Genomic DNA, 27,495 nt, shown 5'->3' with positions numbered 1-27,495 from the left:
AAACTAAGAAATAACAAGAAAAAAAAGCCCCACAAAATTCTAGCATAGCACTTGGCTCATAAAATTCAGTGTTAAATCATTTTATTATAACGACAAGTCAGAAAACAGCTTTTCACATCACCATTACATTCATGCTACGGATAACAATGCCTCCTCTATTACAAATGCTACTGATCTTTTAAAAACGTTAATTTACTATGCTTGGCATATCTGGGCATGCTTAATGAAACGAAAAATCATAAAACATTCCAAATCTTTTTACTTAAGCAAAGTATCTCATTTTATACAAGTTACACACAATTTTTTAATTTTAGTAACAGAAACAAGTTAATTCATTTCTTGACATTTAAGAATAACAAGACTTTAACTCCCCAAGACGTGCGCTACAACCATAGTCCTGTCAGCAGTATGAAGGTCTTGGCATCTTTTACACTATGTTCCCACTTTAAATTAAGTCCTATTTACTAAAAAGAGAACAGGTGATGACAATGAACGAGCAGTTCATAAAAAAGGAATACAAACAGCCAATAACAACACTGATATATTAACCTCATTCATAATGAAAGAAACACAAATTTAAAAAATAAGGTACCACTTCCCACCTATATTGGCCAAGATTACATTAAAAAAAAAAAAGACAGTATCTATACACGGGCAGGAGTACGGGGGGCGGTGAGAGAGGGGCACACACAGAACACTGGCTGGCAATGTGAAGTGGACAGCCTTCTTAGAGAACAGTTCGGCAGTATTTATCAAAGCCCTAAAAATGTTTAATCCTTTTGAACCAATCATTCCACTTATAGAAATCTACTTTCTTAAGGACATAATTAAACACGTACTTCAAAATGTGGTTACAAAGATATTCAATGCACCACTGTTTAGAGTAAAAAGCACAGACACTCACCATGCCTGACAGAGGGAAGAATGGGTAAACCGGCACGCCTTCCCGATGGCCGGCAGCGGGCTTCCCCTCGGTGTCACTCCCCAAACCCTGCCCTAGCTGCTTCCTCACCAGTCTACTTCCCACAGAGGCCAAAAGTGTCTGCGTTCAGCTTTTGCAATGACCTGATCTGAGTCAACAGAAACTTTGGGGACATCTTCCGGGGCTTCTTAAGAGGGAAAGGTCTTCCTCACTGACAAAACTGAGATGCGAGAGGACAATCTTCCCTGCCTTTTTGATGCAATTTTTATGAAGATGTGAAGCCGTAAGTTACATCAGCACCTCCTGTGACCATGAAGGAGACAAGCCTAAGGCAAAACTGATAAACTGAGACTGAGGCAAAAAAAAGTCCTTAATGACAACACCCCTGACCTATATGTCATGTGAGACAATAAATGTCGTTGGTTACTTAAGTCAATCATACATGAACGTTACCCCTGGTCAAAAACATCCTGATAATAACCGTACAACAGATTACTTTAGAGCCACTAAAAGTTATGCTACAGAATTCTATTTATGAACAGTAGATGTACAATTAAGAGAAAAAAAATTAAAAACAGTATGCTCCCATGAAAAAACCCAAAAAGCAAAAAACAAGTATATCAATATGGATTTCTTGCCAAGAAAAAGGTCTGGAAAGATACTCCAGGTTTTAGGAATAATTACCTCTGAAACCGTTCTCTCTGAAAGGAAGGAATTCAATTATTTCCTTCTTGCATATCTGCATTTTCTATTTTTTCCCCTACAACGAACATGCATCACTTTAAGAATCTGCCACCGATTTCTGTGTTTGCAGTCGATGCCATGTGACTTTGGGGAGGGAGAAGGGGTCAACATGAATTCTAGTGAGCTATCTTGACCTGGGAGTCTGCCCTTTTAATGGGAAAAGTTTTTTTCTTTTTTGAACTGTTTTGTGAAATAAAACTTATACTATCAGGCATTGACTTTTTTTTTTAGTGACTACAGAAGAATAGTTTTCATTTCCCTTTGTTACTAAGAAAATCACATCATGACTTTGTACCATTTCGTATTGGAATTTCTTCTGTGAAGCAAAAACAGTCCCAAAAGGAAGGATCTTCAGCAGTCATAGGAACAGCAGATGATACTAAATCATTAAAGCTGAGAACAGTAAACTGCCTCTGGGTTGGTTTAGAATCATCTTGAGATGTAACCTAAAAGGGAAAAAAATTAGATTACCTGAATGTTACACTGCGTATTGATCTTACGGTCAATTTTGTAACTAGGAAAATAACAAATCGATGATTAGATTTCAGTAACGTTAAATTATAACACAGTAGGAGTTCTAGATAATTGTTTTTACTTCTTGTATTAGTGTTGCCAATATAATAAAATCAAGAAAAATATGAAATAATGTGATACTCAAACTTTTTGTAGATAACAGTAACCTACATTCGTTTAAAATGAGGATTTACTGAGTCACACATTCAACAATTCTGACTCAGTAGATGACTTGAAAAGGATCCCCAGGTACATAACTTTAACAGGGAGGTGGGTTATTCTGATAGGGAGGGACCACCAAGCAAACTTCTGAGAAATACTCCAGTAGAGGGCGTAAGACTCTCGTAACCACAGAGATGCAACCCTTCATTAAGAAATGATTCACTCAGCACTAAATTTAACCTCTATCTTATACTCTGATAGAAGCCTTGTTCACAACTCAGCCGAGCATGGACCATCTCTAACAGTCTATACATTCTAGTAAAGAGAGTACTCACGTCTTCCACACCCATATGACAAGATCAGTAACCATTTAATATGATTTCTGTCTCACAACTAAGCTGATATGGTTGTTATCTCAATTCTACAGATGGGGAAACTGAGGCTTAGGAAGATCCATCAACATATGCAAGCTTACAACACAGGTTAAATGGTAGACCTGGGCCTGAAACCCAGCCAGGCCTTCTGAGCAGTACCCTTGCCCTTTTCTGTCACTGCTGCCTAAGAGACATTGCTGCGTCTAGGGAAATAGAAAGAAATTACTGCCATGTGCAAATGTTACTAAAAAATATAAAGCTCTATTGAAAATAAGGTACTTGTAGAAAGGGTAATGCTGAGACTTGAGCACACAAGGACAGATAACCTGGGTCAGAACATCTTCAGGTAACAGGGGTCAAGTTTAACAGGTCATCCCTTTTAAAGAAAGATTAATTTATGAAAAATTTTCATCTTTTTTAATCTATCAAAGGCATGATCTGTAGAGGGAGCTTCTTCCCTAGAGGTAATGATGCCAACATACTGATCATACCAGCTTCTCTCATGCAGATTCCCTAAAAATAGTAATGCAACGTGCATATATTTCGATTATTATAACAGTTATCCGTATTCCTTAAATAAATACTTCAACAGAATTACAACTGTATGTAGGCTGAGAGTCAAGACCCTGAGGTTTCTTTTTTTAAAAATTTCTCAACTTACCAATTAACAGCAGAAGAAAGTAAAAATAGATTTTAATTGAAATAATTGATGTTATGCCAGAATGTCACGTCTGACACTGTAACTTTGGGAATAATTTAGGAGAGTGCTATAAAAAGGGGGAGGAGTTTAATGTGACAGCTAATTCCACTACTCAGTACCTTTGACTTGGAACCCTTATATTCAAGACAGCCTCAGATCACCAGGAAATGAACCGCTATAAGATGACCAAGACAGTACCTATCTTAAATTTCTACCGAAAATAGAACTACTAGGACAGTATTACCAACATTTTTTCTTTGCAATATTTAAGTGTATTTGAATTAGAAAAAGTAGGTAAAGTGCTTTTAAAACATTTCTGTAAAATCCCAGATGATCTTAAGGATGCTGAAAAACACCTCTAAAGTCTATATATTTAAAAAAAAAAGTCAAAGCCTCTAACCTAATATAAACCAAATGACTATTTCCATCAATAAATAACAAACTCAACATTAGTTCATATTTTTTAGAAAAAAGTCAGAGAAATTGTAAAATCTTACATCCTGATGTCTAGATCCATTGGGTTTCTTAAGAGCTACTGCAACAAAATGGTGCTCGTCTATTTTGCTTTCCTGAAAAATAAAACGCAAGTAAACACAGAATACTAAATATGTAAACTTAGACCACTTCTATTTACATTTAAAAAACCCCTCTCTCTCTCCAACCCCCCCCCACATATACATATATGCCTCCACTTCCCCCGAAAAATTTAAGGAGAAGTCACGTAACTTTTGGCCCTGTGTTCTGAAATATTTCAATATATATTTCCTAACAGGGACATTCTCTCACATAACCACAGTAGTTAATAACTTTGGTAAATTTAACATTGAAATCATACTTAAATCTACTCTCTGTACTGCACATTTGGTGAATTAATCCAATCCTTTACAGCATTTCCCCAACTCTAGGACAGGCAGGACTCAGTCTAGGGTCAAGTATTACATTCAGTAGTCATGTCTTGCTAGCTCTTCTTTTGTCTTTTATTACATTAATATTTTAAAATAAGCCCCACCCCGCCACCTTTTTATTAATACAACACTGCTCATTTTTGGTCTGATGGTTCTAGTGATTAGATTTAGATTATGCATTCCTGACATAAATGCAGTTTCCTATAGAGAGGCACACTTAGAAAGCCATCTGCCCTGACTGGTGACGTTAGTTTTATATATGCCTAAAGAGTAAATTTTAAAAAACTGGATCGCAATATTGGTTTATAAGCATTTAGCTTACCTACTATAGCCTATGGGAAATCATGGCAGAAATTCATAACTTAAGACTTACAAAATGTGCAATTTCCTACTTCCCCCCATGTATGAGACAGAGGGGGAGGGGGCTTTAAAATGTAATAGACTTGGAGGCAGTTACCAGAGAAAACTACGAATGACTATTAAACACTAAACAAAATTTCCCCAAAAAGCCACTTTACTAAGGCATTCTTCCATGAGACGTCAGTTGAAACAGCAATCGGAAATAATATTAATTAAGGACTTTTCATCCTTCATCCTCTTCTTCCTATCTTCACACCTTAAGATACCAAATTAGCAAAAAATGAAATTCAAAAACGGTAACTTTAGGAAAATGTTTCAAGAGGAAGAAAAATATAACTAGCTAAATAAGTATGAGAAAAAATTAAGAGGTCAAAGTTTAATTATTATAAACAGAACTATTCTTTTTGATACATGGTTATCTCATTCTTTACACTAAATATATTGATAATATAAACATTACAGTATACAGATGTTTTGTCTATAATTACTTCTGAAATCCCACTTAGATTAGCAGTTTTGTAGTATCTGTATCTAAGAAAAACAACAGCGGTAACCGGGGCAATAATCAGTTTCTATTCAGCCTGTCTGCTAAACTGCCGAGAAGCCCTGCTCAGTCTACCTACTTCCTTCATTACAAGCCAAAATTCAATGAAACTGCTATCAAGATAAAGACTCACCAGGTATCTACTCAGACCTCATCAACATCATATAAATATGCAATCTGACACAGCAAAACCAGAGAAGTTATTTCATAACGACTCAGTTACCAAACACTGATGTATCACTAGAATAAAAAGCTCTATGAGGTGATCAGCTTTGCCCTGAATCTTTTCTGCCTAAAACAACATCTATAATAAATATTAGTTGAAAAAAGAAATGGAACCAGCAAGCTAGTTAGCTAGTTAAGCCAGTACATTCAATGCTACTGAACTTAAGACTTAAATTGAAAGACTTTCTAAATTTTCAAGATTTTCCCAAGCTTATAGTTTTTTATCCATAAAATTATTGTGAATACCAAAACTTCCTTAAAGTCTTCAACAAACCCAAAGGGAGCAAGGATATTTTATTTTTTCAAGAAATAGTAACATTCAAGTTTTACAATTTCTCCCCAATAGTCAAAGTACTGGAAAAAAAAATCTGTCATAAATGTTAATTTTTTTTAAAGCTTTCCTTTCAAAACCAAAGCAAAGAATTTCTATTTCATCTAATCTCATCGTTTGAAACTGTTTGGTGGTAACTTTCCTAACAAACTGGTTATGAAAATTGAGAGCCTATGAAAACTCTTGGCACGAGCTTTCTTTTTTTTTAAGAGTATTACTTTTCCAGGTGTGAGATGCAATATTCAGGTAAGTGGGAAATCCTTTGGGTTTGTTGTAATAAATAGTGGACTCTTGATTATGTAACAGCTACAATACAAAGTGAGATATGGCCCCTGCCCTCAGGGAGTCCTGGGAAAGTGAAACAGGTAGGTAAGTACAAAGATTATGAGGCAAAATGTGGTATGCCATAAGTGGTGGGGGGAGGGGAAGCTTGGTCTTAAAGGAAATAAAGAGAGGGCACCTGAGCTGGACTTAAATTGTTAAAGGAGAAAGCAAGGGGGAGACTGGGGCAGGGTGGATGGGTGGGTGGGTGGTGAGATCACGGAAGAATTAAAATAAATACAAATAGACGAGGGTTCGCGATAGTCAAAGAATGACACACAGCAGGCTGCAACGTGGAGTACGTATCCAGGGACGTGACGGCCAGAAATGGAGACGGCTGAAGCAAAACGGTGGAAGCGGAAGCCAGTGATCACGCGGCTACCGCATCAGCCCAAGCTGCAGCGGAGAGAGGGCCCACACCTGAGAAGCGGCAGGGGCCGGAAGGGCTCTCAGAAGGGGGCCCGCCACTGTTTACTAGAGGCACTGGCACGACGAGGGGCGCAGGAGAGGAACCAGAGTGGGTCTGGGCTTTACTAACCCGAGGTGACTGGATGGTCGTACCATCAAAAGGAGCGCGGTGAGAAAAAGAGACTGAGGGCGAGCAGCGTTCCGACGCGCCTGCGGCACCCGTGGTGCCCGCGCTGTGCAGCCGCCAGGGAGAAGCACGCGGCTGCGAGAACCAGGGGCAGGAGGCAGGAGGGCCAGGAGCTGCGGGGCAGGCCCGGGCTCACACACAGAGAGGCAGGCTGGCTGAGACTGCTGCTGCGGCCGGACCCATGAAAGGAGCGGGTGCTTGGGGAAATGCCTGCATTTAGAAGGCGGCAATGGTGCGATGTACTTTTTAAACAGAAGAGTTTTAGGCTTTAGTCTGCAGTCTTTTCTGTAACATTTCTAGATGGTTTCACAGACCATCTTCCACCAACAGCCTTGTTTTAACGACAAGCCTATTCCTCCCCCCAAGGCTCTCAGCTCCCATTTCATAAATACACTCTCTTCCTGAATAGTATTCAAGACACTAAGCAGGTTTTTTTTTTAATCTTCATTTCCTTTATAACTTTTATTTCATAATCTTCTTTTGAGTCTCCAAGTAAATAAATGCTCCTTTTTCTCTTGGCATCCAGAATTTTACTGTATGTCCTACGATGGCACTGTGTCCAGAGAGGCACGTGTCCTCTCTGACACGTACTGTTTCCAGGGATTTGTCCTGTCTCCAACCAGGTAACAGTACTTTCTAAAATACTCCTAAACACTTTTGAAAGAACTTTCTGAAAATAGCCTGGGCACTTAAATATAGTCATCACTTACATATAGAGAAAAATCAAGCCAGGAGGCTATCACTGTTTGGCTGTGACTCTGGCTATTTACACAGCAGGGAAAGGAGAGAGGAGCAAGTTAGGCATGAGAAGCAGGGGAGGGCTGAGGCTTCTCCTGCCTTATTTTCAGTTTACCAAAGGAACTGGACTCCACAGTGTGGGAACAGGGGGCAACTGGTTCTCTCTCACCTTTTCCTTAAAGCAAGTTCTGACAATTCATTTTTCTCTTTCCCTGGATGAAATCCTGAACAGATCTCATAAATGACACTTCTGGTCATTCTCAGTACTGAGTTTTCTCTGAAAAGCATTTGACCCAAATGAAGTTTTACTCTCATCTCATGAAGACTCTTCCACTTATCCTAGCTCCAACCTAATTCAGGGTTAGAAGCCTCCAACAGGGAGGCGATTCCATCTCTCCTCCTAAATCCGGACGCTCCCCCACTCACTGTGCTGCTGCCTCTCGTTGCTCCAGCGTTGGTAAATTCAGGGTGTACGAGTGAGAGCGGAAGAGAGCGAAGGAGAGAATGGCCAGGACAGTGAAGATCACGCATGCCACAGCCGCACACGGAAATCTCTACGCTGAAATCACAGCCCTTCCTCAGCCGCATGCCTAAAGGCTGGTACTGGAGCTTGTGAAGCACTGAGAGATGCCCTGACACCTGTGCTCCGTGACCCCAACCTCCCCTGGCTCTGTGCTCTCACCATGCTCCCCTCCGCCTCTGGCTTCTGGCTGTCCAGACCACCACACTCATTCTGTTAAGTTCACCCTCTCCTCCCAGGCCTGTTTACTGTAGAATAAACAATCCACACTTAAAATACACATATGACATGTATTATTTTCATATTTTTTCTAACTGGTACACTGAATGGGCTAAACATTCAGGTACATTTAATTATTCTTCCATATATGCCCTCAAATATGCCCTGATGGATCTCCCTTCTCAGCTCCTGGACAAGCCCTTAGGCAAACCCCATAGCCCTTCAGTCCCTTTCAGATTAAAAAAAAAAAACCCATTTCAATCCAAGAACACATTCTTCTCCTTGGTCTCACCCTCCTCTTCTGCTCTGGTTTCCCTAACGTAGGTGGCAGACAGGAAGGGGACAGAGGAAACAGGCAAAGTTATGACCTAATACTGTTGCAAACCAGTTTCAGAACCCTGGGTCCTATCAAGTATCCAAATGCTGGCTCAGCGAGCACCTGAGAACTGTCATGGACTACTTCCAGCTCTCACAGCTGACCCTTGTAATTCCCACCCTCAGCAATTAATACACAGTAGAACACCCACTGCCTTTCTTTTGGAATTCCTCTCTCAGGAAACTTCAGGCCCGGTGGCTGCCACTTTCTGAAGCATCTATTTGGTCCCCAGGAACTCAAACATCTTTGTCACCCAAAGAGCTGAAGCACAGCTGGCTCACTTGCTGACTCTTCCCCTCCTCGCCCTGCTATGAGGCCTGCTCCACGTGGCACCATTAAAATAAAGGATTCTCCATGAATGCAATGGCTGATGTTTACCCCTTTAAGTATAAAAACTTAAAAAAAAAAACCTATTAAAAATATAGTATGCTACCCTCCTACACTGTTGGTTGTTCCCACTGTTGGTGGGAATGTAGTTTGGTGCAGCCATCATGGAAAATATGGAGATTCCTTAAAAAACTGAAAGCAGACTTACCCTATGAACCAGCAATCCCACTCCTGGGTACATATTGAGAGGAAACTCCAATTAGAAAAGACACCTGTACCTCAGGGTTCATAGCAGCACTATGTACAACAGCCAAGACATGGAAGCAACCTAAATGTCCATCGACAGATGACAGGATAAAGAAGCCGTGGCATATTTATACAATGGAATACTACTCAGCCATTAAAAAGAATAAAATAATGCCATTTGCAACAACCTGGAGTATGACAATACTAAGTGAAATAAGCCAGAAAGAGAAAGAAAACTACCATGTTATCACTTACATGTGGAATCTGAAAAAATAAATAAATAAATAAAAAGGATACAAATGAACTTATTTACAAAACAGAAACAGACTCACAGACATAGAAAACAAACTTATGTTCCCAGGGAGGAAAAGCACTGGGGAGGGATAAATTGGGAAACTTGGAATTTGTAGATACTAACTACTATGTATAAAATAAACAACAAGGTCCTACTGTATAGCACAGGGAACTGTGTTCAATATTTATAATGGCTGATAATGAAAAGAATATGAAAAGGAATATATATGTATGTATAAATGAATCACTATGCTATAACACCAGAAATTAACACAACACTGTCAATCAACTACACTTCAATTAAAATACAGTACTCTAAATACAATTTACTCTTTAATTGATAGAATCCCTACCTTACATGGTATGTTAGCAGCTTTTTTTTTTTAACAGCAGCATTATTTATGATTGCCAAGACGTGGAAGCATCCTAAGTACACATCAATAGATGAATGGATAAAGATGTAGCATGTATACATAATGGAATACAACTCACCCATAAAAAAGGATATTTTGCCATTTGCAGCCCCTCACTTTTTCCCCCACTTTAAAATCCTGAATTTTACAACTGCCATAAACATTTTGTTTGCACCCAAAAGAACAAAATACCCAGAAATAAACTTAGCCAAGGAGGTTACCTAAACTCTGAAAACTGTAAAACACTAATGAAGGAAACTGAAGATGATACAAAGAAATGGAAAGATATCTTGTGCTCTTGGATTAGAAGAATCAACGTTATCAAAATGGCCACACTACCCAAAGCAATCCACAAATCCAACACAACCCTGTCAAATACTCACAATATTTTTCACAGAACCACAACAATTCTAGAAGTTGTATGGAACCATAAAAGACCTCAAATTGCCAAAGCAATCTTTTGTAGGTCTTTTTTCTTTCCCTCTTTCTTCTTTTTGTTCTTTTCTTATGGTTTGATGACTAGAGAAGTTCCTTTAACATTTTTTGTAAACCTGGTTTGGTGGTGCTGAATTCTTTTAGTTTTTGTTTATCTGTGAAGCTTTTGATTTCTCCATCAAATCTGAAGGAGAGCCTTGCTGGATAGAGTATTCTTGGCTGTAAGTTTTTCTCTTTCATCATTTTAAATATATCCTGCCTCTTCCTTCTGGCCTGTAGTTTCTGCTGAAAAATCAGGTGAAAACCATATGGAGCTCCCTTGTGTGTTATTTGTTGCTTTTCTCTTGCTGATTTTAATATTTTCTCCTCATCCTTAATTTTTGACAGTTTGATGACTATGTGCCTTGGTGTGTTCCTCTCTGGGTTGATCCTGTGTGGAACTCTGTGCACTTCCTGGACTTGGGTGACTGTTTCCTTTACCAAGTTAGAGGAGTTTTTGGTTGTTATCTCTTCAAAAATTTTCTCAGGTCCTTTCTCTCTCTCCTCTTTCTGGGACCCCTACAATGTGAGTATTAGAGCACTTCATGTTGTCCCAGAGTTCTCTTAAGCTATCCTCATCTCTTTTCATTCTTTTTTCTGTTCTAAAGTAGTGATTTCCACTAATCTGTCGTCTAGCTCACTGATCTGTTCTTCTGCCTCATTTAGTCTATTCTTGGTTCCTTCTAGTGTGTTATTCATTTCAGTAATTTAATTCTTCAACTTTATTTGGGTATTCGTTGTATTTTCCGACTCTTCGTGAAAAACTTTGCCCCGTCCATCTCTATTCCTTTTGAGTTCTCTGAACATCTTTGCCATCATTACTTTAAACTCTTTCTACTTCTTTTATCTTCTTCTTTTATCTTATGCTTTGACCTGGGAGATACTCCTCTGCTGCCTCATTCTGTATGTCTTTTTGTTTGTATTTTTAGGTAGGTTAATTATGTTCTCGACCTTGGAGAAGTGGCCCTCTGTGGGAGACGTCCTATGTGTCCGAGGAGTACACTCCTCTCTTGTCAGCCAAGGGCCAGGGTCCAGCCAGTCCCAGTGTAGAATCTGCTTTGTGTCTGTGGGCTCCTTCCATAGGCTGTGGGATTGTTGTTTTCTTATTTCTGGTACCTGCCCCTGCTGGACCTGGACCTCTGGTGGGTAGGGCTGGGCCTAGAGGTGTTTGTGGCTCAGGAAGCCTGCTGATGGGTGGGGCTGTTCCCACCCTGTACGTTGCTTGGCCTGAGGCTTCCCTACAGGCTGTTGGGTGGGGCTGGGTCTTGGTACTAATGATCCGATCAAGATGTCAGCCTTCAGGAAAGCTCATGTAGATGAACACTCCTGGAATATCCACCACTAGCTTTTACGTCCCCTGGGTGAGCTGCAACCCTCTTCTACCTCCCTAGGAGATCTTCTAAAACCACAGGCAGGTCTGGTCCAGGTCCCTATGAAATCAGTCATTTCCCTTGGACCTGGAACACGTGAGATTCTGGTATGCTTCCCAAGAGAATGAAGTCTCTCTTTCCCCCAGTTCTGTGGGGCTCCTAGAGTTAAGCCCCACTGGCCTTCAAAACTAGATGTCCTGGGGTCTCCTCCACCTAATGCCAGAACCCTGGGCTGGGGAGCCTGATGTGGGGCTCAGAACACTCACTCCTGTGGCGGGGGGGGGGGCCCTATGACTGAAATATTCTTCAGCTTGTGGGTCTCCCACCTGTGGGGTAATGGGGCCCGATTATATCATGAGCATGCCCCTCCTACCGTCCTGCTATGGTTCCCTGTTTCCAGTTGAAGATCTCTTTGCTGGGTTCCATTCTTTTTTCCGATGGTTGTTTAGCAGTCAGTTCTGGTTTTGCTGTAGTCAGGAGGGGTGGGGAGCTTGTGGTCCCATCACTCCACCATCTTGACCAGAAATCTGGTATGTTAGCAGTTTTGACACAGGTCTCTCTCAAAATACTTCCTGCCCTTGGATCCCCTAACACTATTTTCTTATTTTACTTCTTACCATTTTGATCATTCTTTCTCAGTCTCCTCCCCACTCCACCTTTAAATAGTATTCTCAGGACTCTGCCCTAGGTCTTTCTCAAGTCTAACTTAGGTGATCTCACTGCTGCAACTTTAAGTCCTATTACGTCAACTGCCATCCACACGTTACTGGTTATGATTTTCCCTTTAGCCTAACCTTTCATTCTGCCAACTACCTGACACCTTCACTTAGGTGTTTCTATGGCATGGCAAACTTAATTCCTACTTGTTCTCCAGTATTCAGTAGCTCAACAGAGGGGCCTGTAAGTCACAGAATTGATCATAACATCTTTGACACCTCACTTCCTTAACCCCTTATGCCTCCATAGACAGAACCTGGTCTTAAAATACAATTCTGATCTTACTACTCCCTATTTGACACTTGTTAAAGTCCCTTGAGAGAATTAGTGAACGAATACCTTCTATTTTGCCCACTCATCATGAATTCTTTACCGTGACCTCTGCACATGATTCAGATGATGACCGCAGGAACAACCACATTATAGTATAACCCATTTGCTCAGCTACGGACACTTGATACAAGCTGTCACACACTCCCCTGGCTACAATGATTGGTCAAGAGATAAGCACCTCACGTCCAAGCTAAGCCAGAGCCCCTTCTCCAGGACTTTGAGGGTCTGAATAGAAAGGGAGTTCACCGATCTCTGGGTTTTTAAACTACAAATTGTTATGTTTCCTGCCACACAGACCACATAAAGTTAAGAAAGCTGGTGGAGAGAATGAGAAATGAGGGTGGGAGAAAACTGAAGCGAGGAAGGCGAAAGTAAAAGATAAAAAGAGTTCGGAGTTTTCCAGTCCCTAGCTAATTCTGAAAGGCAATTACACGAATCACTCTAGTATGCTACTATCACGACTTTTCAGTTAAAATGTTATTAGGTTTCTCTCACTAGCAGCCAAGAATTGCCAGTGACAGAGAAAATAAAGAAAGAGACCAATATATTAACTGACTCATAATGCCCTACCTGATCTTACAGCCTAACCTAGAATCTCTCTCAAATCCCCTCAACACAGTACAGCACTGGAGCGGTATCCTTTAGTTGTTCGTATACACAAAGGTGTTCTATTCCATGGCCTCTTTTGCCTTCCCTTTTACTTAACGCACTACAACTTACCTTTCAAGTATCAGCTTAAATGTTACAGGCGCTCAGAGTACCCCTGACTTCACCTCAGAGCACCAGGAATGGATTCTAAATGTGTCTAGTTTCAATGACTAGCCCCCCCCCAAGTTTAAGCCTATACTCACATGCACAAAATAAGGAAATTACTATAATTACAGCAATTCTGATAAATTTCTTACCTCAAATGCCCATTCTTTTTCTTCTTCCCCATCCAAAAACAAACGTGTTTCTTTATAAACTTGGCCTATATCCAGGTTTAATGGTGAGATGTCAAATTCAAGCCGTTGCAATTCAAATCCTAATCCAACACCTACGGCTTTTATGAAGCTTTCTTTCAGTGCCTAAGATACAGACAGACATATTCTCTGAGACAACTTAGTAGGCAACATTTTTCATAAAAATGACAGTCCCCAACACATGTGGATTTTTAATCCTTTACTACATTATGGCTATAAGCTATTCATTTTTATAGTAGCATGGAGACAAACCAGTTGTGAGACCTTAAGACAAACCATTTAAGCTCCCTGTGCCTCCATTTCCTCAGGTGTAACATGCAATGATAAATTACATTCTTCATAGGGTTGTTACAATAATTAAATTAACTAATTTACAAAGGGCTTACATGTCTTCTAGCAATGAATAGTATACATGTTCATTAAATAAGGCCTCATGTGTATGAGATCCTTTAAGACAGAAAGCATTAAATCTAATTTATAAATCATGATAAATAAAAAGTCTTATTTTAGCTTTAAGAGTATCTTCTAATTGAGCATAAAATGCATGTTAAATTTTCTTAAATGTCATTATAATGTAATAATGAATACATAAAAATAATGAAGTTCCCAAGTAATGACTTATTTATTTTGAACACTGTATGAACTACAGGGTAACGAAAGGATTTCTTCTGTTTTTAGCAAAGATAACAGAATCACCACATGGGTTTACTCTCAAAACTAGAAACAAATTATACCCAATTCCTATAAAACATATCCAGCTGAGTCCATTCATCCTTAAAGCTTCTGATTGTTTCCCATTCTTTGTTGGTAAACTTTCTTTTCATAATATGAAAAAATTCCGGAATTGAACCACGACCTGTCAACCGAGGAAACAGAGAATTAAAAATAACTGTTCCAACGACTAAAACTGTTACAGACAGCACCTAAAAGAAAACTACAGTCCAACCTTACTTTTGAATGCAGTCACAATAAATAATCCTAAACAAAACTGCAGCAAATCAAAGTGAGCTGAGAATTAAAAGAATAACACACACGACAAGCAGGGGTTAACCCAGAGACAGCCAGCTAGCTTAACGGTAAAACTTTGAGTATTATTGTAAGTAGAAAAAACATATGGTCATATAAATAGACACCCACCAAAAATCTGATAAAATTTAGCACCCAAACCTATTATAAATCTTAAATTACAGGGGGAATTTCCTATGTACAACAGAATATCAGAGTTCTCAAAACAAGCATTCTTAAAACAGAGCACTACTACCGCGAGGTTTAAATTTTTACTTTACTATATAACAGGAAGAGTACAGAACAATTTATTATAATTTTTGGGAAACTGGTAGAAAGCTAAGGAGTGTTCTTTTATTCTAAGTTATTGCTATGACTTGAAAATTAATATACATTAACTTCCTTCACAATAACTGCTTTTAAAAATGTTTTCTAATATGACTTTTTCAAATAAAAACAGACTTTAATTACTGTTCTTTTGGCTCATTAAAAAAAAAATCTGAAGTATATCCCTAGCTCTACTGTTCCACAGACAAAAAGATATTATACAGCATCCCAAATATAAACAGAGCTCAAAGGCTCTGACTCCCAGAATTAAGGCTAAGACACAAATTAAAATATATGTATGCCTTTCATATTATATTGTCCCCAAATATTATGTGTTTGTCTATCTTTACTACTAAGCAGGAACCTTCTATAACCATTCATTTATCCTACAAGTGTGTAGCATGTATACAAATATTACACCAACATGAACTGAACTAGTGAGTAAAAACAAACCTGTCGCAGTTCTTACCCGCACACGATTACAGCCTCACTGGTCGGCCAGAAAGTCTGGCGACAAGGTACGTGAGCCATAAAGGTTCACTATGTGAATAAACGTGTGTTAACTATAATGTGGTGGATTACTTCCTAAGTGCTCTACCGCCCTGTATCCTCAGCTTATGATTACATTACTTTCAGTAAACCTCTTGAAAGTAGTCCCCCTGCAGATTCTGTTAACGAAGCTTTGTCTACTCCCTCAACTCCTATTTCTGAAGTACTCAACTCCAAAATCTGACATTCCCAACTGGCTGCAACCTTAGCACGTCTGGAAAGAAAAAAAAAAGACATCAAATCCTCCTACTTAACCCTTTATTGGCATTTCACTAGCTAACCCCATGAAAACTCAATAATTAGAATGCCTACTGCATCAGTCACTCTAAAAATACCCCAGTGCTAGATGCCAGGAGTATCACAATGAGCGAAACAGGCATGGTCCTCACTCACCTTCACAGCGAGTTTACAGTTTCTTCTACCTTTCCCGAGTTACACAGTAACCAAGCACCTTTCCCATAGTTATCTCAAGGGTAGAAAACATTAAAAAAACAATTCTCTTACAAAAGTGTCTATAATTCTCCCACCACCCCAATTCAAAACAGTCTTGTTTAGTTAGGGAATTTCTAATGACCCTACAATAACATGTGGTCCTTTAGTTCAAGGCAAATTTCCTCATCTATGTTCAAGCTCATCAAACACATTTAACTAATATATCTATTCCTCTACTATTCTCAAAAAGGATAACTTTACAATCCACTTTCATGAATCAACAATGTCCATTGTTTATCTGCTCATATTAACATTAAAAGGCTATTCTTTCGTAAAAGCAGCCCTGCAGAACTGTAAAGTCATTTCATGTAACAGCACGGAGTTAATTACTGTGACCTTAGGAATCCCAGGGCAGGGCATTCTTACTCTTTTGAGGCTCTGAACCCCCTCTGATAGTCTGCTGCTTAAATTCCTTAAGCCCCTTAGTAAAAACTGTCCTGTTAAAATGCAAGCATCACTAGTATATAGTGGCTTGACAGCTAAAACACTAAAGGAAAGTAAAGAAATCAAGCTTGCAAAAGTGATGAAGGTAGACCTGGAGATTTTAAATACTGGAAGCACCAAAACTACGTAAATCATAAACTGTTTCCTCTTGAACAGATTCTGGCATAAACAGTGTAAATAACAACACTGAGAAGAAAGCTACCTTGAATTTGTAGACAGCATTATATGTTTTGAGTGGAAATGTAGTTTTAACAGCATACTATCAAAAAGCCTAAAGTTTTAAAAAGATATGCCTGTTGTCATCTACAGTGTCATTATGTTTGTTGGTTTCTTCAAGTTATAATTCTGTAACTTTCAAGGCTCTTATTTTTAACTAAACACAATGGGGCAATCAAGGAAAAAAAATTAAGTGAAAAAAAAAAAAAAAACCCCAAAACCAAACTCATTAACATAAAAAGCCATCTAGCACAATAACTGGAAAGCAATCATAACTGATCGTGTACAGTTTAAAACTCTGATACGAGTGTTTTCATATACTTTTGAGAGCATTATATTCCACAAAATAAGAAATCTGACAGCAACAGAAAAAGATGACTGTAAATATTCAGCCAAAGAACAACAGTGCCACAATGTGGCATGATGGTGAAAATGCACAGTGGGTGAGTACTCTTCAAGATTGTGTTTATCTAGGAAATTGGAAGTAAGAAAAAAAAACCAGTAAAAAATATCAGAATAGTACATTTGTCTCTCAAACCATCTGAAGACGACGCGTAAGTGGGCAAAGCCTCCTAATACATATTCATGTCCACTCCAATCTTCATTCTAACCACTTTACTGCACATGTACGAACTTACATATATACGTAGGAAAGATAAAATGACTGAAAAGCTTACTTGGAACCACCAACCAAGTTTAGAAAAACCGGATCCCCCATCTCATAGTTTAATCTTTAGGGAAAACAGCACTAGGTATTAACTAAGCGTTCTGCAATGAGCTAACCAAGGTCACGCAGCAACTTGAAAGTTCAAACAGAGCAGTAACCTACAACAAAATAATTCACACAGTTAAGCCTTAACAATGTGGGTTTGAACTGTGCTCGTCCACCTACATGCGAATTTTTTTCAATTGTAACCGATCTGCTGTTGCTTGAATCCACGGATGTGAGTATGAGTGAATCAAGTTATATGAAGGGCCAACTAAAAGTCATACCTGTGGAGGCTGGGGCCCCTGAACCAACCCCTGCCCCTAATACCCACCGCTGTTGATAAAACCTTAGCTACTACTACAAGCCTATTTAAAAAAATCCTGCTAGTACCAGAACCCCAAAGCCCACCTACATCAGTATCTCTTCAGAACACGGCCATGGGTGTGTATATCTAACAGTATCTCAGTTAAAATTCACCATTCTTCTTATAGAAGAGGGGACATTTACTTTAGGGGGCAGTTGAGCAATGTCCATCTGTGTGCTTCAAAGTAACAAAATTTAGTTTGAGATAGTAAGTCATATTAGAAATTCTAGTAGTTTCATTTTCAAGTACTAGGTTACATTTAATCTTGCTTCCATGGGAGATGAAGTCTTGTAAAATTTCAGTTAAAATGTGCACAATAAGGCTTGACCTATCAGCTCTATTACCCAGGAATTTATCCCTGTACAAATCCAGAATAAAACAAAAGTGTCTGAGCAGCTAATACAGGTTTCAAAAACCATATACACAAATCCGTTAGTATGTTACTAACAAAGGAGCAATTAATCTTTCAATACAAGCGGCATACAGCAGAAAGAGCGCTAAATTGAAATGTGACTACCTAATCTTGAAACTCACCACGGAGGCAGTCATGAACGTCAGCTGCGCTTAGTGTTTACTTAAATGTGCACTGATTAACTTACACATGTATCAACACATACAGGCAAGAAAGGGGCCAACAGAGAGCCAGGGCTACTTGACTGCAAACGTATTCCCCTTCAAGAAATGGGAAGGGTTCTGATGGCAGGGTAGATCCACCTCAAGGGGCCAGGGGACAGAGCATGGAGCCACACAGGATCGTTAAGAGGCCTTGAAATCTAATGGGATTTGCTCTGCTGGGTTTTGAACTTTACTGGGACCCATGATCCTTTTTTCTTCAAACTTCTCCCTTTTGAAATGAAAATGTCTGCCTGTGCCTGTCCCACCACTGTATTTCAGAAGGAGATGATTTATTTTCTAGTGTCACAGGTTCACTGATGGGAGAATTTTGCCCCATTATGGACCATACCCAGAGTCTCACCTGTATCTGATTTAGATGATTCAGACAATGATATCTGGAACTTTCTGAGTTGCTGCATTTAGATGCGACTTTGGATTTAGAGTTAATGCTGGAATATGTTATGACTTAGGGTTGCTGGCATTGGGTGAATTTATTTTGTATGTGGGATGGATGCAAATTTGGGCGGGCCACAGGATGGACTGTATTGGATTGAACAGTCTCCCAAAATTCATTCCCACCCAGAAACTAAGAATGTGACCTTATTTGGACATAGTCTTTGCAAGTATAATCAAGTTAAGATGAGGTCATGTTGGATTAGGGTATGCCCTACATCCAGTGACTGGTGTCCTCCCAAAGAGAAACACTTAGACCCAGAGAGAGAACAGATGGAAAAACAACATGAAGATAAAGGTAAAAAGTTGCAGCAATGCAACAAAGAAGGATTCGTCCCCACAGTCTTCAGAGGTACCCTGGCCCTATTAACGTTTCGATTGACTTCTGGCCTTCAGAACTGTCAGAGAATTAATACCTGTTGTTTTAAGACACTGAGTTTTTGGTCCTTTGTTAGGAGCCCTAGGAAACCAATACATACACGGACACAACTTAATCTACACATACACACACACACTCTTAACTCCAGTGTTATGCCCCTGGAGTCAAGTTCAAGTCCTGGCTCTCTCACTTCTTTACTGTTAAATTTATTTCACTTCTCTATGGCTGTTTCTTAAGCTACAAAATACAGAAAGAGGGTAGTTTAAGAAATAAACATAAAAGGCCCAGAGCTATTAGTACTTAATAAACATAAGGCTGTTGGGGTAGTTGTCACTGTTATTAATATATCCTCCTTTGTGAAATGTGTTACCAAGTCCTTCGTCCATTCATCAGGTGAGTCTTAAGTGGTTTTTCTATCAATACTTACAAGTGTTTTATATATTAACAATATTAACCTCTGTTACAGCACCATTTAATAAACTAATCTTTAACCACTGAATTGAAATTTTATGTATAAATACTGGGCACCAACCCCTTAACTCTCTTTTCTTTTGCTAACACCATATTCTTTTGTTTACAATGCCTAATGTAAGTTAAAAAAATGCCAAGGCAAGCTCTCTCTTACTAAATTTTGTACACTTTTCTTAGATATCAGTTTCTCCACAAAAACTTTAATTAAACTCAGTTTCATGGAATTTTCCCACAGATTTTGTATTTGCAAATCCTTAAACAGATACTAATAAAATCTAGTACTGAGAGGTCATACATTGTAGAGTGCAGTGCCTAAAAATATAGGCTTTGTAGTATGGATTTAAATCCAGTATATTCTACCTTTTAGTTAAGTTGCCTTGGGCAAGTCTCAACCTCTTCCACAAAATAACAATTAACTTACAACCTAGGCTTAAGTGGGTAAATAAGATCATGAATACAAGGCATTTAACACTTAGAAGTTACTCAATAAACACTAGTTCTATGTTGTGGCTCTACTTAAACCCTCTGTACAGTGGGAAAGACCCCTCCTCCTCTAACTTGGGAAGGGGCAAAGCTCCCTGCCAGTAAAGACCTGGTTTTCCAGAAGGTGTTATGAGCATGAAGAGGAATGTGACTGGTTTAAGCTGCTTGCTGGCTCTAAATCTCCAAGTTAAAAAAAGAAAAAAAAAAAAAAAAGCTTTAATTAAGCACAATCTGCAAGATGTAGATCTAGAAGAATGCAGATCAGAAATGATAGTGGAATGCAGATCTTCCTTGATGGGGCTGCGTGCCGATAAACTCGTTGTTAGGCTGAAAATGTTTTAAGTCAAAAATGCATTTAATACCTCTAACCTAGGGAACAGCATACATTTGCCTAGCTTACCTTAAACATGCTCAGAACACTTATGCTGGCCTACAGGTGGGCAAAATCATCTAACACAAAGACTATATTATGACTGTTGAATATCTCATGAAATATACTGAATATTGTGCTGAAAGTGAAAACCCGAACGGCTGTATTGGTTGTGTACCCTCGTGACTGCATGGCTGACTGGGAGCCCTGGCTCACGGCTGCTGCCCAGCCTCGTAAGAGTATGGTATGGCATTCCGCTAGCCCAGGAAAATATCAAAATTCAAAGTATGGTTTCTACTGAATTCGTACTGCTTTTAAACCATCCTAAAGGTGAAAAATTACTAGTTGGGGGCTGCCTGTAGATTGCAGCAGCAACAAAGTTGAAAATTGAATCTGATGGGGATTCAGATAAAGAAGCTAGGGAGAAAAATGGGAGGGTGAGGAAGAAGGCTCGAAGGAAGAGCTATTTTTAATCACAACTCACTGATGAGAAGTTTGCATTCCGACTACATTCTTAGGGGTATCATTTTTCACTGTAGTTGCATACCTACTTTTTCAATTTTCAACAAAGGTAAGGAATATTTTAAGTGAAACTGAGAACTATCATTTGTACATTCAGTAAGTATTTACTGAGCACCTACTATGTGCCACACACTCTGCTGAGTACTAGGTATACTGCAGTAAAAACAAGCACAGCTCCTGAACTTATTTAATAAAGGAGAACAGATAATAATCAAGTAACTCAGTTATAATTACAAACAAGAAGGGCCATGAAGGAAAACAAGATCAGGAGGTCAGGGAAGTCCTTCCTGAGGTACTGGCTACGTTTCATCCTCCAGGTCTAATACATTCAAGACGGAGCGGGGAGAACAGGCAGAGGGATCAGCTTTTTTGAAATGACCCTGAACAGGAAAAAGTTTGCTACCTTCCAGGCAATAAAAGATGAGTGTGGACAGAAAATAGTGAGCGGAGAGAGGAGCTAAAAACGCAAATAGATAAATGAGAACAAGACGACAAGGTCATGTTAAAGGGACTGGAGTTTATTAAGAACCAACCTAAAAGTTTTAAGAAAATTGCTATAGGTTATAAATAAAGACCACTCCAACTCTATATAGAGAATGAACTGAGTGAGATCAGATGCGAAGACGGGGAACCGACTAATAAGCCATTAAAATAGTGCTGTAAATAGTATGGTGGGAGGAGACAAGCCGGCTTTTCCGCAGCTATTATATAATATCACCACTTACTTCATACGCACTACAGTTAACTGTTCTAGAGAAGCAGTTCTATGCTATTAAATTGGTATTAAATCTCAAAAGAGTCATTTTTGTCCTGTCAATTAATACCCAGCAAAGTTTATTAACAAAAATGTAAACTTGAAAGTGTAAAACCATGGTGAAAAATATTTTGGGTCGTTTCCTGTATTTTAATCATAATTTTTATATAGTATCCATCTTGTCTTGCTTTAGCTTATAAATATGGGGACAAAACTGAACAATTCATAAAACTATCCTACTTTTATACTTGCAACTGCAAAAGCCTTTCATGGTAGCTAAAAATTAGAAAATGAAGGAAAAACAGCCAATACTTCCCAACTGAGTGCAGCACATTATAATGATGACCTACAAAACACCTTTCCCCCCAGGGTTAGGATTATACTGCACTGGCAGTTTATCGATACTAGGGCCCCCAGTATCTTATAACCCCTCTTCCCTGGATATTCATTAAACAAATATTACTAAGCACCAATTACACATCAGTTACCTTGGTGTAAGGTTCCTTTCTCCACTAAGCAGAGACTAAAGCGGTGGTTCCAATTGTTTTTTCATCATGGGCAACTGGCTAAAAGGAAGAAACCCAAAGCTTCTTAGAGCCATCGATATATTCTCTCCTACCCTGCCATAGCTGCACTGGGGGAACTGGGAGATGGCAGGAAATGATGTGCACTAGTAGAAATGGGAAATGTCACAGAATGAAGACTCCAGAAGTTCCTAAGTGTTTACTTGCAGACAAAACGGGGTTAACGGAACTGAGTCTTTCAATATACTAATGATGTCCCCAAAGTCTCATTCCATCTTAAGAGCTGAGAAGCTAATAACGTCCAGGACAAAGTACACTTCCCTTGCTGCTATCCTCAGTTTCACCCTCCTAATTTAGCAGCTCTTGGGAACCTCCCTTGCTCAATTTCCTCACTCACACTGATGCAAAGCAATCCAAATGCATCACCAGGGAAGCAAGCCAGTGACTACCCCCTACTCTCACTGAGAAATGATGCTGGGCCCATTCAGCCTTCAGACATCAGTAACACAGTAGCAATACTAATGACAGCTGGACAATCTCTCTTCCCCAGGGTGTTACTGGATGTATCAATTGGTTTCTTGGCAATGAAACAGCTTAAGAATAGGAAAAGGCCTGGGTACTGCAATTAGTCAAATAAGAACAATGAAAAAAAGATGGGGGGTGGTAAAAAAAAGTCTCATAAAATATAATTAACAGAACACAGAATCTCCAGTTTTTGCTCAATTACCTATCATTTATTAATTTCAATTAGTAATTACTAGTTTATACAGTACTGACCATAAGCCAACACTGCCCATTATGCCAACTGGTAATAAAATCTGTGTCTCACACCAGGCAGATACCAACCTGATGAACCACCCATTACCATGTGATTGTGCTGACTGCATTCTAAGGAGCAATGGCCTCTCCAACATTTTCTGATTTTTAGGGAAAGTTCATATAAGAGCCACAGAAAGCTAGGGAAGTTTATGGGCTCGTTCGCATGCTCACTCTGAATCCTCTATAGTGTGGTTCTTTTGCAAGAAGCCTTCTATGACCCTGCTGAAAACCAGAGCCCTCCTGAGAAGAGCATACACGTGCATACGAAATTTAGCAAACAATTTCAGGAGGTTAAAAAAAATGACTTGATGCTTATCCAGGGTCAAGAATCCCTGTCCTCACAGCAGGGCCTCCTTCTGAACAAAGTTAAGGAAAGAGAAAGATTTATGAGCAGAATGGAAAAAAATCAACTGGTGGGAAAATTCAAGGTAAAGATATTGACAACAAAGTGTCAACAAAGATAAGAAATGAGATCCACAGCCACAATCTGAAGCCTCACTACTGCAGCACAGATGGCTGATTCATCTGACATGTATTTATTGGGCATTATCTTGAACTAAATAGGGTGTTAGATATGACAGTAGAAACAGCCACTATCAGATGTAGCTAACACAGTTCCTGTTCTCATGAAGCTTATAAAGACCCGTGGGAAGATAATCATCCTGAGAAATAATCATAAACTGAGATGTGGAATGTAGGAAATGTTGGGACGTAGGAAAATATATTTTATGAGAGTCTAGAACAAAAGAATCTGGCTTAAGTTGAAGGCTGACTAAAGTAAGACTAAAGTGGAAGCTAATCAGTAAATAAGTTATCTATGCAGGAACAGGGTGGGGGATAAAGTGAATACAAATATTCCAGTCCCAGGGAAACATAAGCAAAGATCCTGTGGTGGACTCAGTGTGAAGATTAGGAAATTGCACTAAGAAATTAGGAAGAAGTTGTTCCTCTGATTTTAACAGCTTTCTTGTTAGCCTGCTACTTATCTTCTGGTAAAAATAACAGTATGCTGTGCCCTACCCACCTTATAATATACGTAAAGCACTTAGTAAAACGCTTTGGCACACAGTAAGTGCTCACTAATGTTAGTGATGATGAGAATTAGAGTAGTTGAGAAAACCTGAGTTCTAGTATAATCACGTAAATATACTCAACCCCACAAATAAGTGCCAGCAATTCCTACAGCTGCCAATTACAAATTTCTAAGGCAAAATATAAACCACGTAAATATTATAATTATTGCTTGCTCTTGACTTTTACTTATATAAATGTGCTACAAAGAGCCATATTTGGTTTTACCACAAATACATGTTATCTCAAGTTGTGGGAAAAACAAAGTTCTCTTTGTTCCACTCAAGTATTGTAATACATGTACTTTCAAAATATCTTCTGAATAGAATGCTACTCAAAATTGACTCTTCACTGAGTTCAATTCAATTTAACATCTATTACCTAAATAAAAAGTCAAACTGAGTTATGAAAAACTGTTCTTTACAAAATGTCTTTGAAAATGTTTCAAATTTCGTCTTACTTAACAAGCTGAAATGTAATTCAAAAAGAAAATCTTTCTTTTCATTTTGTCTCTAGGCAAAGCAATGTATGAATCCTCAGTAATGGAGAATCTATCCTTTATATAGAAATCTCTTTATGTTCAAGAAACTATATAGTAAACAAAGGATGTGTGGTCCTTAAGCCAGCAGCCACCCCCAATTGTGCACACTGAGGGGATTCAGGATGGAGAAAAGCAGGGTACTGGACCTACATAGTTAAGGTACATATCAAAGGGATGATTTCAATGAGGTCTTGCATCTTCCCACGCATAGAAAAGCACTAAATTTCTTAACTTGAGATGTCTGTTTTTCTTTAATTGACAGTAATCTTTTGATGTGCTGACCCCCTAGTTTTTGTTGCAAAAACGCCTATATATCCTGGTTCCTGCCTCACCTCTTTGGAGCAGCCCTTCCCAGCGATCTGAGAGGCTGCCTCCTGGGCCTCTTGAGTCCTCTGCGAAGTTCTCAGAATAATGCCCAACTTTTAGGGTGTGCATTTTTTTTCAGTCCACAGTACCCTTTTCAGATATATGCTCTCTCAGATATAGTACCCTTGAGTATTGAGCACATTTTCCCTAAACTTAGGTATCTACGTCTCCTTGTCTGAGATTATTCAAAAGGTAAGAACTAAGACAAAACACTCCGTAACTCTTGTACTAAAAAAATGCAACGTTACCTGGAAAACTAGTCTTCATTATGTCAATTCCAACTTGCAGCTCAGGTTCCGCAGCAAGTACAGCATAGTCTCCTTGATGAGAGATGTTAAAGTTGAAATTGGGGTAAGGATTCAACGAGTCTTTTGCAAGAACTGGTTTTCCTTTTGCAGTTCTTTGCAAACGAATATTATTCCAAGGTATATTCAATTTCTCTGCAACTAATTTCCTTATCATCAGACGACCAGCCTGTTAATAAAACATTTGGTATGTATTGATGTCTATCCTAAAGATTTCAGTAACACTGCCTATAACACACAAAATCTATTTTTGTGGGTTTCTAAAATACTCAGTTTTTAAAAGTATGTATGTATTAAATACACAACCATATTAAGATTTAAGCAATGCCCTCCCTCCCCTCAACAGGTGACAGATATGAACAAGCAGTCATCCTTTCAATCTTTCCAAGTATCTAAATATATGTTCATTTGCATCTCCTTTTGCTATCTATCCATCTACATATGAAATCCTACTATATGTACTATTCTACCATGTATAAGCTTTTTAACTTCTAATGTTGGAGATTATTTCATGTCTATACATAACCATCTAGCCTGTACATTGAAATGTAGCATATTTTATAATATCAAGGTACCACAACTTGACTATTTCCCTATTATTGGATATGTTAGGCTTCTCGAGTTTTGCTATTATTAAAAAAATTCCCCAATGAGCAATGCTGTTGTACCTCTGTGCCTATGTGTATTTCTAAATAGTATTTACTTATCATTCAGCTTCAACAATTAGCAATGCATGACCTATCTTTTTTCACATATACCCCATCCACTCTCTCCCTCTATTATCATAAAGAATGACTAAAATCATACAAAAATACCCAAGGGTATAAGATGACAAGAGACACAATACCTTGCAAAATCTTTCAAGTTTTTTTTTCCCTTCAGTTCTAACACTGACTTACAAGCTGCAAGATTTTGTATTTTACAATTTCTTACAAATTATAAAAAAGTTTAAAAAATTCACCAATACGCCTCCAAAAAACTATCAATTAACCCACATTTCAAACGAAAAAAAGCTTCCATGGAGGGACATTTTCAAGACCGTCTGATGTGATGGTACTCGGAGGCTGTTTCAAACTGCACTTACACAGAAGTCATTTCGAATCGCAAGTTTCCATCTGCCGCTTAAAAATACACATTTAAAATCAATAATTATATTTAAAATACTGTTTTCCAACATATTTAGTCTGGAAGGTACTTTTTAGGACTGCATCCTCCTCCCTAGGCTTCAGTTTCACTGGTAAAAGGAGGCTGGACTCTTCCAGCTCGACGGTGAGCAAGGCTAAACTAAGACACACCATCAGCATTTCTTAGGGCCTACCACGTACAGGGTTCCCTTGGAGAATGGTGGGATATTTAACAAGCCCACTAAGCATGCGCTATAGGCCCACGCAAGGAAACAAAAAAACAATTGGTAACACTTAAAAATAATAAAAACATTCACTATGGGGTAAAAAACCTACTCCTCAGCACCTATTCTATGGCTAAGCAGGACCCCTATTTTCAATCACAGTGGGGGAGGGGCTTAGCTTGGCGGCGAACGAAGCCGCCGAGGCAACTACAAAGACCGCGGAGGCCGCGCCGCGCGCACGCCGGCGGCGGCAGCACCTACCACCCTCGCCCCGCGGCGGCCGCGAGCCGGGGTCCAGGCCGGCGTGGGAGGGGGGCGTCCCCACAGCCCGACCCACCTCCCGCCACACCTGCCCCCCCTCCCCCGGCTCTAGATACGAAAAGACCTGCAGTACCAAGGCTGCCTTGGCGTCACGAGCGAAGACGAACTGGCCGATGCGCTCCTTCTCCTCGGGCTGGATCGATCGAACGGCCAGCAGCCACTCGGCTCGGCTCGGCAGCCAGGTGCCACAGGAAAAGGCCCAGCGCACGCCCTCCATCGCTGGCAGCAGGCTGAATCGCTCGGCCCGGAACACCATGCACCGAAAGCCTGGCCGCCACCTGGGGCTTGATGGCGCGGACGCTGGCGGGGCCCCACCCACTTCTTTCCGGCGCCCGTGCGGAGGGGGCGGGGCGTCGCTTACA

General features: G+C 39.5%; 1 protein-coding gene across 1 annotated transcript; it reads right to left on the bottom strand.

The window, feature by feature from the left end:
- Positions 1-64: 64 nt before the first annotated feature.
- Positions 65-27,419, bottom strand: AASDHPPT (aminoadipate-semialdehyde dehydrogenase-phosphopantetheinyl transferase). Its single transcript, XM_074372967.1, has 6 exons — positions 27,207-27,419; positions 25,408-25,633; positions 14,420-14,541; positions 13,629-13,790; positions 3,913-3,984; positions 65-2,112 (listed from the first exon to the last, which is right to left on the bottom strand). Exons 1-6 carry the CDS (start codon positions 27,387-27,389, stop codon positions 1,948-1,950), a joined length of 930 nt encoding a protein of 309 aa, XP_074229068.1. The 5' UTR covers positions 27,390-27,419; the 3' UTR covers positions 65-1,947.
- Positions 27,420-27,495: the final 76 nt, after the last annotated feature.

The sequence above is a fragment of the Camelus bactrianus genome, chromosome 10 (genome assembly GCF_048773025.1).
Source record: "Camelus bactrianus isolate YW-2024 breed Bactrian camel chromosome 10, ASM4877302v1, whole genome shotgun sequence".
Lineage (NCBI taxonomy): Eukaryota > Metazoa > Chordata > Mammalia > Artiodactyla > Camelidae > Camelus > Camelus bactrianus.
The sequence above is the reverse complement of the archived record's forward strand: the minus strand, read 5'-3'. Positions and strand labels throughout refer to the sequence as shown.

Coding starts and splice junctions, on each gene's coding strand:
- AASDHPPT (XM_074372967.1), bottom strand. CDS start 27,389: ATGGTGTTCCGGGCCGAGCGATTCAGCCTGCTGCCAGCGATGGAGGGC. Junction 25,634..27,206: donor GTGACGCCAAGGCAGCCTTG/GTACTGCAGGTC, acceptor TTTTATTAACAG/GCTGGTCGTCTGATGATAAG. Junction 13,791..14,419: donor ATATGTTTTATAGGAATTGG/GTATAATTTGTT, acceptor TCTGTATCTTAG/GCACTGAAAGAAAGCTTCAT.